Source organism: Rhinopithecus roxellana, chromosome 21 (genome assembly GCF_007565055.1).
Source record: "Rhinopithecus roxellana isolate Shanxi Qingling chromosome 21, ASM756505v1, whole genome shotgun sequence".
Classification (NCBI taxonomy): Eukaryota; Metazoa; Chordata; class Mammalia; order Primates; family Cercopithecidae; genus Rhinopithecus; species Rhinopithecus roxellana.
The window spans coordinates 5,064,683-5,082,450 of NC_044569.1; the positions used below are offsets into that span (position 1 = coordinate 5,064,683).

Below are 17,768 nucleotides of genomic sequence, written 5' to 3' on the forward strand. Positions count from 1 at the left end.
GTGAGGGTTGGTGAAGAAAGCCGACATGATGTTGTTAAACATCAGAAAAAGTATTTAAGTTCATCATTCAGATACTTCAGGTGTTGAATTTGGTTTATTTCTCTGATTTAAGAGGGGCAGATATAATTAAATATTTGTACTGAAAAATATATTTTATGTATTCTATTTTAAATACCAACAAATAATATTCACAAAACTCTCCTGAAAAAAATTATAATATTTGTACAAGCAGTGGCCTTCATCTGAATTATTATTATAGCCTGGCCTATATTTAATCTCCCAATATATGGTGTGGAATGGAGAACTTATTGGGCTATTGTGTATCCTCTGGGTAACAATCCTTTATTTATTTACTTCTACTATAGATTCAGGAAAAAGTATCCCAATTCTACTTTCCTTTAAAAATATCTGCATTGTCACCATTTATTATTATAAATCAATAATTCTTATACTGAAATCGAAAGGTCAGAACCTATATACTCAGACAAAAGCACCCATTAGGCTCTGGCTACCGTTAGAAACAATTTGGATTTTCTTAATAGAAATTACACTTGAACTGGTTTATTTATAAGCCACATATGTAAAATCCATTTTTTTCATTACTTTCTATTCATACTTCCCAAATGATATCAGCCTGCCTGTTTGATAATGTTATTCATAAGACTTGGCTACAAATGACTCGGAGGTATGATCAAAAGATCAAATTTACTGTTAAGCATGAAGACTTTTCAGAGATACTTGAGGATGTTTAAAATAGTACATCATTGACCGGGCACAGTGGCTCATGCCTGTAATCCTAGCACTTTGGGAGGCCCAGGCAGGAGGATTGCTTGAGGCCAGGCCTTTGAGACCAGCCTGGGTAACATAGTGAGACCTCATCTCTACAAAGTGAAAATAAAAAATAGGAGTGGTGACGTGCACCTGTATCCCCAGCTGGTCTGGAGGCTGAGGCGGGAGGATTGCTTGAGCCCAGGAGTTCAAGGTTGCAATGAGCTATGATCATGCCACTGCCCTCTAGCCTGGGAGACAGAGTGAAATTTTGTCCCTAAAACAATAAATAAATAATTAAAAAAAAAAAAAAAAAAGCTAGCATGTCATAATCTGGGAGCACAGTTCCAGAGGAGACTTTCAGAGCCACAGCAGATGATGGCAGCTTCACTGGATTAGGTACGTGGCTCCCCAGGCCAGCGACAAAGAGTTGTAGTTTGCTTGTGTACATAAATTCAGATATGCTTATTAAAAATTCCTATTCCTACTACATCATATGGACAGGGCCACATTCACCTGCGGAGCCTTTTCTTTCGTAACCTGACAGAGCAGACACTTCCCATTTATAAAACTCCACTGTGTTTTTCTTTGCCGACCTGACTGGATCGTTTGTTCATGCATGAGCACCAACAATCATAAGCACTGTTTTGGTGCTGGAGGTGTGGGGTGGGAGACAGTCTATAGAGAGGTGTCATCTGAACAGAGATCTCAAGCGTAAGGGGGAAGTAGACTTTGGGTTGGAGGCTGGGGAGAAGGCTCAAAGGGAGCAGAGCCTGGAGATGCCAGGCACACTGGGGAACTGTAGGTTAACACCCTTTCCTTAGGGTTCTAGGTGAGGGGAGCACAGTGGCCACTTTGAAGGATCTTACCAGCCCTTTGCTGACAGCTTCTGGCCGCCCTGACCAGCAGCACTAGTTGTATTAGCAGAGTCCAGCAGGATGGGTCCGCCTGCTTCTCTTACCATGAGCTGAGACTCTGCTAGGTGCTTTCAAACCCCGCTGCAGTTAACCCCCACCAGTCTCCTATGCGGAGACTCTATCATCTGCTCCCCATCCCGCTCCCTCTATCTCTTCTTCTATCCATTAAGCAGCCTCTATTTGTTCATCTATTTCTTGCATGACTTAGTCTCGTGCCCTCTCTCCCTCTCAAAAATGCCCCCAAGACCCCACTCCACTTTACCTCCACCTCTGCTAAGGTGGAGGGAGAAACACAGCACAAAGACCCTAGGTTTGCTCTGGTCATAAAGGCTGTCACCTTTCTTCTTTATAGAAACCTTATTTCTAAAAATGTGGATAAAATCTAATTAAAATAGTTTTGAGGAATCAGTTCACACTTTGGATTTGCATTGACTGTTGACCCAAACCTTTAGCTTTTCCTACCCGTAGTGCTGCTGTGCCAAGGCTCTGCCTGTGGCCAGTAGTTCTGCTGTGCAATGCATGTGAGTGTCACCTCAGGAAACACAGTTGCATGGAGGTGGGCTGGTGCCTGCGGTTTCTGAAGACCTTACCTCTCTGTCACACCGGGTAAGATGAAGAACATCCAGAAGTGAATTCCGAACACAAGGATGACCTGGAAGATGACCTTTCCCAGTACAGTCTTCCTGAGGTAGAGGGCTCGGTCCACCACCATGGTTCCGAACTGAATGAGGACCATCACCAAAAACGGCCCTGGGACCTGGTCCTCCGACAGTGAAGAGGTGATGTCCGCAGCTGCTGAGTGTTTCTGGGGAAGAGACAACAAGTCCATGCCCAAGACAGGCCATTCACGGGAAGGAGCGCCATCGCCGTGGGTCAGGGTGGGTGCTGTGGCCTCTCCCCCAACCTACCCCAAAGGCCCAAAAGCCGAAGACAATGATGATGAAGTCCACAGTGTCAGCCAGGAACATGAGCACATACACGTCAGTCACGGCGCTATAGTCCGGGTGGATGAGGTTGTAAAAGAACTGTTTGATGGGCACGTAGATCTGCAGCGTCCTGCCAAATGGAGACCCCCACCCCCAACCCGCTTGTTTCAGGAAGGGCAGGATGGCAGAAATGACCAGACATTGCCATCATGCCATTCTTCCACAGTCCCCTTTCCAGTCAGGTCCCACCTTCCTCTCTCTGCCTCAGGATAGTCCCGCTGTGGACGGCTCCTGTTCTAACGGAGAGCGTATACACGTTTACTGCCAAGATAGGTACTGCAGCCCTCTCTGCTGATGGCACCACAACCCTCTCCTCTTGCTTGAAGGATAATAGAATGGTATGATGCCCTGGGAACGAGGTGTTGGGTTTGTAGCCTGATTCAATTGCTCACTACCTGCAGGAACCATGAGCATACTATGCAACCTCTGTGTTTAGTTTTCTCATCCGTAAAACTGGAGTGGTAAGAAGACCTGATGCCTAGGGCCAAGGTGGGAAGTAAAGGAGGGAATGCATGAGGGTGCTCACACTTGGAGTGCTTGGTCCGTGTGCATCTGAATGTGCGATGTCCCTGCTCCTCCTGTTTTAGGGCCTGTGTCCATCATGGCTCCCACATACTGCCCTGGCCTTTTATCTGTGCCTTGTTCTGTGCCTCAGTGCAGTGTCCTGCTGGCTCTTGCTCCTCTGTCTAGCCTTTGCCCTATCTTTGCTCTGGGACCTGCCTTCAGTTCAATGCCACGTTCGGGTGCCACTGGCTCTCCTGCTCTCAGAGCCTCTGTTCAGGGCTCCACTCCCAGCTGGCAGTCCCAGTCCCATGCACCACTTCCATCCCCAGCAGGTGGCGGGACCTGTGTAGTTTGCTGGGGAACAGGTGTATGACCACGGACAAAGCATTTCCCCACCATGCACTTCTGTCCCCTTCTCAGGGTAAAAGTGCAGCTCTAAGGCCCTTCCAGCATTGACACTGTAGTCCTCTCAGTCCGGCTGGACTTCCCCATGATAATGCCTAAGAGCACAATCCATGAGCCCTTGAAATGACCCAGTTTCTCTGTTTGAATAGAAAAGGCATGTGCATAAATGCAATGGATATAAAATGAATCACGCCTACGGAGAAATGATTTTTAAAGACAAGACAAAAAGGGGTAATTTCATTCTGCCTTACACAGGTAACATTTGTGACACAAGAAGTTCCTTCTCTGCTCTTTGCCCCTGGTTTATAGGAAATAATAAAGCCCCAAACCGTAAAATGAAGCTCACATGCCAAATGTTCTCATGGACTCACTTCTTTATGGTGAAGGCCTTTGCTTTGATTAAATGTTCTTGAAGCTTTTCCATATAAAGTTCCCTTTTGCTTTTTTGCTTAATACTCAAAACGCTGCTTCCTTTTTGACTGCTGTTTCGGGTGCTTGTGCTGCCTAGAAATAAAAAGAGATCACAAGATGGATGGTGAAGCCTGGGGTCTGTTCGCCTAGATATGCCAGAAGCAGCCCTGAGAGCCCACACGGTAGAGGGATGGCTCGGGACTGTTTGGGAGGACGAGTATGCACGGATGCATTTGTGAACGATTACTGAGCCCTTTGGGATCGGTCCTCTCAACTCTGCTCCCACCGTAGGCCTGGGGGGTTTCACACCCCATGGTGGCTCTCTCCTGGATTGTTATGCAATCTTTGTTTCAGAAGGAAATACACTGGAAGAATAGTTTTTATTGTGCTAACTAGGGCACTAGGATGCGGGTGCTCCAGACAGGATGCCCCATGTCTGTTTTCCTATCCTAGTTTCTCTAATTATAAAATGAATATGACATAATCTGCCAGTATCTGCCTCAAAATCAGGTTCTGAAGATGACTATACACCACTGCATGGAAAGCTTCAGACAGGAGCCCCGTAAATACAAAAGCTTCAGACAGGAGCCCCATAGATACAAAAGTCTAGTGATTCCAAGGGGGCAGCTGTGAGGCGTATCTACTTTCTGATCATACTCGTTGTTTAGGAAAAAATTAATTATTAGACTAGGAAATAACCATAGTTTGGCTAAAAGTTCTCATCAATTACATCTAAATATGTTTAAAAAATACATTGTGATTGACAGCACTCTGGATATGCCCTGCAAATTTTTCGCATGTAACAAAAATTATCATGAGCCTGGCGTTTATTAGGTACAAGGCAGTGTGCCGGCCATTTTTCACAATTATCTGAAACCCTTGTCCTGAGATACAATAAGCTGTTTGGGGTAATGGGGTGACACAGCTGAGGCGGGATTTGAACTCTGGTTTCTCTGATTTCAAAGCCCTTTTCTTCTCACATAACAATGTCTGTCTCTTGATAGCACCCAATACACTCCCTTGCCCCAGACCCACAGGCACGAGAAAAACAAGGACACCTGGGGGCTAACTGCGGCCTAGATATATTGTGTTGACAGATACCTCTCTGGGATCTGTTTGAAGAAAAGCTGGATCTCTGGGATGGCTCAGAGTTGCTGCTGGAGCGCTTCCTCCGGACAGCTGTCTGCTGCTCCGGGAAGGTCACATGCACTGACTCCACGGACGCGGCCAGGTTGATGGACTTGAGAGAATCCGAGGAGTCCCTCCTGCCATGACCGAGGGAGAGCTCATCATCTGATTCCTCCTTGTCCATGCCACTTTCCATCATGTCGTCTTCATCCCATAAGCCGTGGCACTGAGAAAGCAGGGACAGGGACAAATGAGGCTACTATTTCAGGTGGAACCCTTGGTATTCTGTCTTACAAAATCTCACTCAACAAACTGTCCTTCAAGATTAGAAGAAAAGGTGATAGGGTTTGGCTGTGCCCCCAGATCTCACCTTGAATTCCCAGGTGTGGTGGGAGAGACCCGGTGGGAGGTCATTGAATTATGGGGGCAGGTCTTTCGCGTGCTGTTCTCACAGGAGTGAATAAGTCTCACGAGATCTGATGGTTACAAAAAGGGGAGTTTCCCCACACAAGCTCCCTCTCTTTGCCTGCCACAATCCAAGTAAGATATGACTTGCTCCTCCTTGCCTTCCGCCATGATTGTGAGGCCTCCCCAGCCACATGGAACTGTAAGTCCATTACCTCTTTCTTTTGTAAATTGCCCAGTCTCAGGTATGTCTTTATCAGTAGCATGAAAATGGACTAATATACAAGAAAAGAAAGCTTGTCTAGAGCTTTATGAGGGTCCCAGTAGGGAAGAGATGTGTGGGTGTAGACAGTAAGATTTTAGCTGATAATTAAGATGGAGACATAGCTTTTGGCAGATGGACTTAGGATGAAATTACAGTGACTTGACTTATTGGACGGAAAGTCACCCTGATGACCTTGCTGCTGTCGGTAGGAGCACTCCCCTGAACTCTGTCTGGCCACGCATTTGCTCCCCAAGACATTGCCTAGTCCCCTCTCTGACTCAAGAACTACGTGGAGGACAAGAGCTCCAGGCCAATTTGTCAGAAATCAGTCGGTCAAAACCAACTCAGAGAATGATCAATGCACCATTCACTCAATTGACAGATGATTCTTTCTTTTTGTTTTTTTAGACGGAGTCTTGCTCTGTTGCCCAGGCTGTAGTGCAGTGGCGTGTTCTCAGCTCACTGCAAGATCCACCTCCCGGGTTCACGCCATTCTCCCACCTCAGCCTCCCAAGTAGCTGGAACTACAGGTGCCCGCCACCTCACCTGGCTAATTTTTTGTGTTTTTTTAGTAGAGATGGGTTTTCACCATGTTAGCCAGGATGGTCTCGATCTCCTGACCTCGTGATCCGCCAGTCTCGGCCTCCCAAAGTGCTGGGATTACAGGTGTGAGCCACCATGCCCGGCCTGACAGATGATTCTTAAATATTTATTTGTAAATGTGTTATTCTTAAACATATTCAGTGAATATTCTTATAAACCTAACAAACATTTTAGCTTTTCATAATGGGATTTTTCAGTTTATATGGATTTCTTTCCAATTATTTTAAGAGTTGTTTCCTCTTTGGCCAACATTCATATATTTAGATTATTTCACGACTTTCTTGTAGTATATTTACTTGTTTGCCAATTCTTCTAATTATTTATCAAATATACAGCAATTTGTATTAAATAGGATGGTTTCAAGCACTTTTGAAATTTCTTCAGTTTTAATTGTTTGGTTTTCATGGCAACATTATATGAAAGATTTATTTTTTCAAAAACTATGGGGTACCTTGTCTTCTTAAGAAAAGATCTATCATTCTAAAAAGTATTTTTATATCTTTAATTAAAATTTTAACATAATGCCATTACCTCAAATCTCATATACATTCATATATTTGAAATTTTCAGAAAAAGAGTAAGAATACCAACAAGAAACACTAAGATTTTATATGTTTTAAATATAAAATTGCAGCAGTTAAGCCATTTGAACATTGATGAAAAGATAGTAAAAGTGCCTAAAGAGTTACAATAATTTTAAATGATACAAAAGAATGCAAAGGTTGCAAGAGAATTCTGAAGTGGTCAAAATTATACCATCAAGTATTAAATACCGAAATTTAAAAAATGAATTTCTAAGACTGAAAAAACAAGGTTAATACATTTATTCATATGTTCATAATAAAAATCAGTATACTAAATAAATTCAAGTAATTAACATATCCATGAAAAGAACGGTGGCTAACTGGTTTCCTTAGATACATAGCTTTAAAAAACCTGCCACAACCCAACGACCCAGCGAAGGCTCCCTCCAAACTGAGGTCTTGGGTACTTTGCAAAGTGATGGAAGCTAGAGTGAGGAGGTTGACCAGAGTACACTCAGATGAAACCGAGTTTGAAACAGTTCACTGAGCTAGGGCAGAAGAAGTGAAATACACCATTCCATATCTATGTGTGCATGTATGTATATGTATGTGTAGAAGTGAAATACACCGTTCCATATCTATGTGTGCATGTATGTATATGTATGTGTAGAAGTGAAATACACCATTCCATATCTATGTGTGCATGTATGTATATGTATGTGCAGAAGAAGTGAAATACACCGTTCCATATCTATGTGTGCATGTATATATATGTATATGTAGAAAAAGTGAAATACACCGTTCCATATCTATGTGTGCATGTATGTATATGTATGTGCAGAAGAAGTGAAACACACCGTTCCATATCTATGTGTGCATGTATGTATATGTATGTGCAGAAGTGAAATACACCGTTCCATATCTGTGTGTGCATGTATGTATATGTATGTGCAGAAGAAGTGAAATACACCGTTCCATATCTATGTGCGCATGTATGTATATGTATGTGCAGAAGAAGTGAAATACACCGTTCCATATCTATGTGCGCATGTATGTATACGTATGTGTAGAAGAAGTGAAATACACCGTTCCATATCTATGTGCGCATGTATGTATACGTATGTGTAGAAGAAGTTAAATACACCGTTCCATATCTATGTGTGCATGTATGTATATGTATGTGCAGAAGAAGTGAAATACACCATTCCATATCTATGTGTGCATGTATGTATATGTATGTGCAGAAGAAGTGAAATACACCGTTCCATATCTATGTGTGCATGTATGTATATGTATGTGTAGAAGTGAAATACACCGTTCCATATCTATGTGTGCATGTATGTATATGTATGTGCAGAAGAAGTGAAATACACCGTTCCATATCTATGTGTGCATGTATGTATATGTATGTGCAGAAGAAGTGAAATACACCATTACAGATCTATGTGTGCATATATGTATATGTATGTGTATGTATTAACTTATGCCAAGCCTTGTTCTAAAAAGGATTCTAGGGACTAAGAAAGATACTCCCGGATAAAAGGAATTTACAATATTTTATCTAAGACACAAGGTTAAGGCGAGAGAAGGAAAGTAAGGTTGTAACAAGAGGTACATTCATACATAAAATGTATGCTATGCAACAATTTCTATTTATTAGAATTAAGTGGCATATTTACAGGTTTAGTTTATAGTTCACAGCATGTGAGAAGGAAAAACACATGAAGTTGCTCAGAAGAACAGGAGTCCCTGAGGCTGAGGAAGGGCCATGCTGTATAAAGGCCCTCGTCCAGCAGGATCATGAGTGGCCTCCTCCACAATAAGCAGGAGAAAGCACAGCTCTGGGTTCCACTGGGCAAGTTAATATGTGGTCTCCCACCAACAGCTAATGGTTTCATGACAAGAAACCACCCAGTGAAAGCAATTCTGCTAGAAGAAGGAAGGCCGAAGCTGGGATGGAGATGAGACAATATGATCCACGCACATTGTGGCTCTCCGATGCTCTGGCTTAAACTGGAGGCAGAATTTAGTGTATCTGGCCTTAGAATACTGCACATCATTCAAGCAATGTTCCACAAAGTGGATTCATGATTATGCATTTAACCCAGGTTGGAAACACGGGGAAATATTCTCCCAGATTTATTGTAAGTTCCGTTATTGAGTACCATAAACGTTGGAAAAAATGTCCACCAAATGAATGTAACTTTTTTCTTTTCTCTTTTAAAAAACAAACAAACAAACAAACAAAAACATATGAGTAGATGCCAACCACCGACCCCTCAACCCCATCACCAATCCTGATGTCCAGGTCACCTAGGACGATTACGGGGACTGCAACGGCCCTACTTGAACTGATTAATTATTAACATGCAGTACCTTCAAAATTGATCGATGAAAGAACAGAGCCAGGAGCTGGATGAGGTCATAAAGGACATAACCTTCCTTCTTCTCCACTCCTATGATGTTTGGGGGGTGGTACGGTTTATCTTTGTTCACCTCCGCATTCTTATTCCAGGGAAAGAACCCAAATTGGAAGAAATATTTGACTACAATTGCCACCTACACACAGATGACAGAAATGTAGAAAATTACTCCTTCTTTTAGGAATAGATATACCTGTATATGGGAAAGGGCAATGCGACAGTTAAGAAAGAGACCCGCATTTCACAGTTTTGATGGTAGGAAACCACATAATTACGTGGAATAGTAAAGTATCATTCTCGCGGACTCTTGACTTCACAACAGAAGCAGGGCCTGACTATCACAGTGTCTTCCACTGTAGGTCTAGCAAGGCCAGTCGGACGCCTCAGGCCCCTGCTTTGATTGGTCATTTCCTCTTCTTTTGAGGTGTTGGCATTTACACTGATTTAATTAGATATTGATGTAATTACACAGCTATTAAATATGTTACTTAGGGAAACCTGAACAGAACATACTCGTATCTTTCTAGTTTCTGTACTTCTTTAATTTGCAATCTATAGATGCCTATCACGTGGTTATGATGTATGCAGTTTTCACTTTCCTCCATCATATCTGTGTGCCACGTTAGTCTGGGAGCCACTAAAAAACAGAAATGCATATTTGCTTTCTATTCATCTTTGTATTCTGGTGTGTAGCAGGGTTCTTGGTTTCTGACATGTGGTTTGTATTATAGAGCAAAGCAACATCAAGAATTCCCACTTACTTCAGTCCTCAGTGCAATGTGACAAGAAAAGGGAGAGCCTCAACTTAACTTATATAGAAATATTTTATTTTTTTTTAGAGATGAGGTCTCAATCTGTTGCTCATGGTGGAGTGCAGTGGCACAATCATACCTCACTGCAACGTCAAACTCCTGGGTGCAATCCTCCCACCTCTGCCTCCCAAGTAGCTTGGACTACAGGTGTTTGTACACCATGCCTGCCTAATGTTTTTAATTTTTTTGTAGAAATGGGGTCTTGCTATGTTGCCCAGGCTTGTCTTGAACTCCTGGCCTCAAGTATCCTCCTGCCTTGGCCTCTTGAAGTGCTGGGGCTATAGCCAGAAATATTTTATTTTTAAGGTAAAAGCTATACAAGAATCTCTTGTTCACTTTTCCACATTCTTGGCACTTCCTTTTACTTCAGCCCTAGGTAAGAAAGGGAATCTGATAAATGTGCTCACATTGTTATAGACTGGCACCCATTCTCTAAACAGGCAGTCATTTACATCCTGAAGTAATGTTACCCTTTATTTTCCTTATGGAAATAAGATGCATGCTATCAATACTTTAAACCAAATACTTTTGAGATGCTTTACTGTATAGCTTTGTTTTAATTTTGCTACTGAATTACTTATAACCTACAAAACTTCTAGGCCTTGGGTGTGCATCCAGCATGAGCACTGTCATTGAAGAAGTAATTACAGCACTATTGAAAGTGAAAACTTTTCCTTACAAGTCAGGGAAGAAAATCCGTCTCTTCGCAAACCTGAGAATACAAAGCACCATGGTCGTCCAGGCACCAAGAATATCGAGCTTTTTTGTTGTTTAAGTCCCTGTACGGTTTTCGTGGGCATTCGTGATCCTGTCTATGTTGAACAGGTCAGGACAGAAAGCAGGAACATAAGAGTGAGCAGAAGGCTCCTCATACCCCACATGGGATGAAAACGGGCTGGCGTCCACCCTTCAGATGCTAAGTGGGTGCTTGTACAATTTTGTGTTGCGACGTATGGATATTTGCTTTTGCGTTTAAAAATGAAAAGTATGTATGATATATTCAAACTATGTGCAAAGTGCCAGATGGTATCATTTAACACAGGGTCCATTCATTGAACCCCAGTGATGCCAGGCCTTGTGCTCGACTCTGCAGAAGCCCGTTAGCATCTCAGTGGTTAATATTGTAGGCCAGGTAACCGGGCTTCAAAAGTGTCCCCACCCCTCACCAGTTGGGCAACTTTGGCCATTTAATCTCATTGATACTGTGTCCTTATCTGTTAAATGGGAATGATGCCAGTATGCACCGTATGTGAGGTGTGAAGTGTGAAAAGATTTTTAGAATTGTGAGTGCTATGTAACTGTTGCTGCTGACGATTTGTGTATCTAAGAATGTCTATGGAACCCCATGTTCCATGTGAAACTGGGATCAGGGTAGGCCCACCTCGAGAGAGGGCACAGGGACACAAGGTACGCTTGACCTTGCATAGCCGCCTGAAGCCATCCACAGGGGTCTGCGTCCAGGCCTACCTCGGTATAGACAATGGCCATCATCCAGAATCGGCGGCTGGGCCTGGGGACGGACAGCATGGCCCAGAGGAAGATGAGGATGGGAAGCAGGAGCGTGATCATGGAGGCAGAGACCATGTGGTTGAGGATGATCACGAAGTAGCACACCATCTCCGAGCGGGCCACCAGGGTATTATACATGGCATAGAAGAGCAGCAGAAATCGGGGCTGCCCCACGTAGAATTTTTCTGACTCTTCAAGCTCATCATCGTGAAACATCCTGTTAAAGTAAACCACATGAAAATATGTCTATCTTTTTTTTTTTGAGACGGAGTTTTGCTCTTGTTGCCCAGGCTGGTGTGCAATGGCACGATCTTGGCTCATGGCAACCTCTGCCTCCCAGGCTCAAGCAATTCTCCTGCTTCAGCCTTCTGAGTACCTGGGATTACAGGTGCCCACCACCACGCACAGCTAATTTTTTTTTTATTTTTATTTTTAGTAGAGAGGGGGGTTTCGCTATGTTGGCCAGGCTGGTCTTGAACTCCTAACCTCAGGTGATCCACCCGCCTCAGCCTCCCAAAGTGCTGGGATTACAGGCGTGAGCCACCATGCCCGGCCATTCCTGTCTTTAATTTCTCCAAATTACTGATTTTCATTTAGCACCATCCTCCCTGCTGTGTCCCCCACTTCCTATGTCCCCGTTTTTCCTTCAGAGACAACCTAATATCAGACTTTATGATAGAAAGAAATGTCCACACAAGGCTCTGGGTTTTGCTGGTTCTAGAACCAGTCATGGAGTTTGCTTTGTACTTGCAATGCAAGGAGTCTTGGAACTGTCTGTCTCCTCTCAGTGTCTAGGTGAACTTTTTTTCTGTATATGAATTTTTCTGTATACAGAATAAGGGCGTATATTTAAGTGGCGATTCGGGATACGTGTCTGACCTGCTCGCTGGACCCTTACTTGTTCAGCAGCAGCTCGCTGGCCGTCAGCTCGTGCGTCAAGGGAGGTAAGATGCTGGACCCCAGCTTGTCGGTGCGGCTGTCGTCCGGGCTGACTGCCATGTGGTTCTTGCCTGCAGAGTCGTCCTGCGAGCCGAAGGACAGATGCTCGAAGCTCACAGCCTTGCTGTAGGAGGGTGGGGCCTCCACGTCCCCATCCAAGGTGGAGAACTGTGTCAGCTCTTCCTCTGGGGTGAGGCTGGCCTCTTCAGCACCCATGGCTCCCACATCGTACCCGGCGGCCTCGTACTCCTTGGCCTCCCTGGGCTCAGGCACCGTGCTCCCTGCCTCCTCCTCCTGCTCAGCCTCCACCTCCTCAATGGTCTCAGTGGTCCCCTGGCGTGAGTACAGCATGGTGCACTGCGTGGGCTCGCTGTTGGGAGAAAGGGTGGGCACAGAGCCCCTGTCTTAGGATCCATACTCCTGGGGCTCTTTCCCATTCCTGAGAGACCTCATCAGAACTCCTAAGGAAATGCCCCAGTTTTTCCCCCTGCATTCCATCTGCTTTGTTCTTTTGGGATAATCACTCCTGTTCTGCAGACACTGCAAACAGCAGCCTCTCCAATGCAAATGTTGACAGTGCACACACACAGTTTAGAACCAGAGCCAGTCACATGGCTCTCAAAGAGCAGAACCCGCCCCCGTAACAAGTGTGGAGTATCTGGATTACCAGCCTCGGGTTCCAGAGTCTGTTTCCATATCAACAAAGTACAGTTTACCCACTGCTCTGTCTGCTTCCATGGGGGGGCATCCCTGGAGGGGAGAAGCTCTGAAGGCTTTGACCAAGAGCTAAGTCTTAGCAAATAGCTATTCTACCCTGCATCCTGCACAACAGACCCACCCAGACCATAAGAGGGGAATGGGAATGATTACATATTGGCTACCCTGGACAGCTGTGTGCTTGATAAAACATGCCAGCCTTCTTTCATGTTTATTCTTCCTGCTTTTCCATCCTTTGCCTTTTTTGCATTTCTGTGCATCCCGTCTGTGGAATCGCCACCCTCGTCCCAGCTCCCTGCACTGTGCCCAGGGCTTCCCCTTCCGCACGGGACTCCAGCCACTCTCTCCCCACGCAAGCTCTCCTCGACGCTTCTCCCTTCCAGCTGCCCACTCTACCCCAGGGTGCGCTTCTGTTCTTTCCTCCCGACAACTTCACTTATTTTCCCCTACCAGTTCCTCTTTGAGTGCTCCTTTTCCAGAAGTTTCTCTACTCTCATCCTCACTTCCTGCCTTTGGCGTTCTCTTCTTTTTTCTCGTATCCTTTGTCTCCTTCTTTTGTTCCTATATTCTTTTAACTTTCCCTGTCAGGTCCGTGCAGACAAGGTTGGCCACTGACAAGAGGGCAGCCAGTGACATTCATGGCTTGCTCTGCCTCAGACACATCCAGCCATGGAGGGGAGAGGGGCAAAATCCACCTGGAGACTGGGAATCTGCCTTGGATGTGGGAGGATGTGTTAGACTCTGAAATATGTACTCTTATCTGAATGGTATGTGTGACCACCTGGGTTCCATAAACACTGAGATTCTCACATGCATAGACTGTACCCATGTTTCTTGTCACAGACACCAGTATGGACATATAGATGAGTGAATGAATGGATGAACCTTGACACAGCCGTTCACGGCATCCTGTGACTGAAGAACCAGACGGGCCTGAGCTTTTGATGCCTGCTCAGGTGTTCAGAATCCCCAGGGCTGTGTCCCTGAGTGCGCACATCATGGAGGGGCTGCTGAAATGCCAGGCCAAACCCGATTTTTGCTAAGACTTACCTCAATTAGATACACCTCCTAGGAAGGCCATGCCATTGACCCATTGCCCAGGGAACTTCCAGACTACTGGAGCCAACCCCACACCAGGTCTCACGGCTATTAAGACTGTCATCAATCCTAATCATGCTCGCTGTGGTTTGGATCTCCTGTGGCACCAAGGGGCGGAGAGTACCTTCAGAGGTCAAGAAAATGGGCTGGCATGGCAGGCACATGCCCGCCAGAGGACTCTGTCAAATGGCCAAGGCATTCCCATCAATGCCAGTGCCAGCATACTGCAGGGCTGCACGGAGATACACAGCTGCCAGAGAAAAGAAGATGCCCTCTGACTTGCCACCGTGAGCAGTCAAAATGTAACTTGTTTTGGATTGGGCTGTTTTCATGTTAGGAGAAGCACAGTGTAGCTGCTGAGTTCAGTGTCTCCCCCGACCATCCTAAGGCAATTCAAAAAGAGTTTTCGGGTTGTATGCCAATAATTTTATTTCTAAATGAATACTGTTTTAGGGTAGGATTTCAGAGAACTTAAGCCACAGTTATTTTTTTCCCCAAAATAAAAGTTATAGGCTACAAAGGTGATGCACTCTGCTGCATAATATTCTTTTTAAAAACCAATGGTAAACTATATTCTGACTTTTATGTCAATTAGGCAAATAACATGCAGACTTATTCAATATTCAGTGAAAATGACTACCTATGACAGATTTTTAGTTTTTTCCCTACTGCATGCATCTTTTGATCAAATGATGAGAAGTTTTCTACCTTTGCAAACAGAGTTCCCCCTTTGAGTAGTGCCCACAGAAGCTCTAAATTATGGAGGAAACATGCGTATGTCTCCGAAAATGGAAAGTGTGAAATACTGAAAACATGGAGGAGAATGTTTGTGATAAGGATTTTTAAAGAAACTCCTAACAGACAAAAACTAAAGAGCGGTTAGTTTAATATAATGCTGTCCTGAGAACAATTACATCTCAGAGAGGGCAGTGGTTATGCTTCTGTTAGTCATGCAGATTCTTAAAATAAAAATGAAATAAAAATATACGTCACAAGAACTTATATTTGCAATGACATAAAGGGGGAAGAGGTGATTAAAATGACAGAACAAAGCATGCACAAGTTAAGCACCTTGATGCTAAACTGCCACTGTCAGCTGATGAGGAGGACATATCCATGCTGAGCATTTTACGGAGCCTAGGCCGAGCACGCTCACTTGTTTTAGGAATTTCTTGTCCATCTAAATCATCAAGGGTGGACTGCCTTGAGAACAGCATGGTTGCTTCAGTGTAGCAGCTAGCAGCGCAAACAGTTACAGAAACACAGTGTTAAAACACCAAGTTGTACACATCGGGTTACACACGGATCGAATGACCAACACACTGCCATGCAGCAAACCACACATGACACCAACACCACCGACAAGGAAGGCCACCGCAGCGGGGCTCGGGCACGGGGAAGGACCTGTGTGCACGACCTGGAAACACACGAGTACTGGATTTTAAAAAACATATTGGCTAGTGACACATTACAAAATGGCACTCTCTGGGTGGGACTAAGAAATAGAAAAATGATGCGTCCCAATATTTTTCTCACAAAGTGTAATGTATGTAATTATAACTTCATAACAGAGGGCTTTTTTAAATGAAAGAAAATATGCTTTATTTGGAGCTTGCAGTCCTGAGTTGAGCATTTATTAACCAATTTGCTTAAAAAGAAATAACTGCTCATATAGAATTTATATAAAATATTTCAATCTTTTTTTTTCTTTCTAAAACACAATCTTCAAAATTAGAGAGGGGAAACTCAGGAATGACAACAAACTGAATTTTGCACCCCATTTTTGGAGTGATATTCAGTTAAGCCAAATGAGATGCTCTGCATGTAGTTGGGATGCTGGTTTAATATGCAGCGGATATAAACCAACATCAGAAATAAAATAAAAGGCTGTAAAGGAAAGCACAAAGGAACCTGAGCAATGGCAGGGTCATTTTGTCTGTTAACTTTTCATTTTGCCTAATTTTTCTTCTGGATCATGTTTTAGGGCTTGGTGGATGCCATGATGGAGAGAACCCACTGCCTAAAATCCTCATCTCCTGGTACCCAATGGAGCAGTGACTGGTGAGGGAGGATGGCAGATCCAGGCCTAGGATGCTGCTGGGTGAGGATGCTCACGAGAGGAAGGACACAGAGGTGTGACACAGGCATCGTTTCAGTTCCCACACATGGTTCAACCCCAAAGAGGGACAGAGAGCCCAAAGATCCTCTAGAGAAAGCAACTGGAATACTTATCTTCCAACTTGAGTGCTCATGGGCTGGCTGACCCAGGGAACAGAAACAGACCCTTAGAGATACAGGATTCCTGATTTCCAGGCTGAATGTGGTAGGCTGAATACTGTCATCAAGTGAACTCACTAGGAGAGTGGTAGGTGCCTGGCCTGCACAGCCATATACTGTCAGTCAAGGATCCTGAGGCAGGATGGAAGCTGTTCAGGATGCAGTGACCACTGCAAGCCTGGGAGGAGCGAATTTGAGTTATTCACTCACGAAACCTGTTAAAAGAGTTTTTCAGGTCCCATATGCTGGAGCACAAGCCATAACTGCTCCAGTGGGGCTGGCCATGGGGCTGTGCATGTCACAGCTACGTGGCCAAGACAGGGGCAGGCAGTGAGGGCGATAAGCCTGTGAGCAACAAAAATACTCTCTAATAAGGGCATGGAGGCTGGTTTTGCTTTGTTTTGTTTTGCCCCAGCTCCTTTAGATGTCACCATGTCACCATGTCCTGGACAAAATAAGGAGACAATGACAAGACAAATAGAACAGCATTGGATGAACACAGCGAGGATGAGGATGCTGACATTAACTGGCTGTTGGGTTTTAGACGAATCAGTGCCCTTTCTGGGGCCCTAATTTTATGTTTCTGCATGAGGGGACTTTGCACTTCGGTATTTCATTTAATATTTACAGAGATGTAACCCCATAGCCTGTGTAGTCGCCTGCAGCTTTGCTCAGGTTTTCCTCATGGGAACTGATGGTTCTAATTCAAAAGCCCTGTTTATCTTGTTAACTCTTGGATGGAGTTCTCAGAACCTACAAAATCCCACACAGGTGGGTTCCCTGTAGGACAACTAATACGTCACCCAATCCAGGACAGTTTAAAAGTGAATAGGAAGGGGAGGAAATGTATAAAAATAGGCCCAGACAGCAGGCCCAAGGGGATGGCTGCCATCACCTGCCTGATGGGCCCCCACTGCGAGCACCCCAGGAACACATGGCAACCCCTCAGAGGACATATTTAAAATATTAACCGCCTCCTACCTGGGAATGCCCCTCAGAACGTTAACTAATGTTTTCTGTAGCAATTTAAGCTAATATAGTTTCTAGGAAGGTAGATGTTATCTGATTATATAAAGC

The 17,768-nt window shown here is 44.4% G+C and overlaps 2 protein-coding genes across 2 annotated transcripts in view; one reads left to right on the forward strand and one right to left on the reverse strand.

Annotated features, from left to right (window-relative positions):
- The window catches only part of ANKRD62 (ankyrin repeat domain 62), a 301,061-nt gene that overhangs the window by 249,221 nt on the left and 34,072 nt on the right, over nucleotides 1-17,768 (forward strand). The gene's annotated exons all lie outside the window — the stretch shown is intronic.
- The window catches only part of LOC115895537 (piezo-type mechanosensitive ion channel component 2), a 40,737-nt gene that overhangs the window by 18,277 nt on the left and 4,692 nt on the right, over nucleotides 1-17,768 (reverse strand). The window contains exons 2-8 of the mRNA XM_030926210.1: nucleotides 12,559-12,969; nucleotides 11,619-11,877; nucleotides 9,293-9,475; nucleotides 5,093-5,345; nucleotides 3,952-4,084; nucleotides 2,594-2,741; nucleotides 2,276-2,490 (exon numbers count right to left, since the gene is read on the reverse strand). Coding sequence (XP_030782070.1) covers nucleotides 2,276-2,490; nucleotides 2,594-2,741; nucleotides 3,952-4,084; nucleotides 5,093-5,345; nucleotides 9,293-9,475; nucleotides 11,619-11,877; nucleotides 12,559-12,969 — 1,602 coding nt within the window. The remainder of the gene's footprint in view (nucleotides 1-2,275; nucleotides 2,491-2,593; nucleotides 2,742-3,951; nucleotides 4,085-5,092; nucleotides 5,346-9,292; nucleotides 9,476-11,618; nucleotides 11,878-12,558; nucleotides 12,970-17,768) is intronic.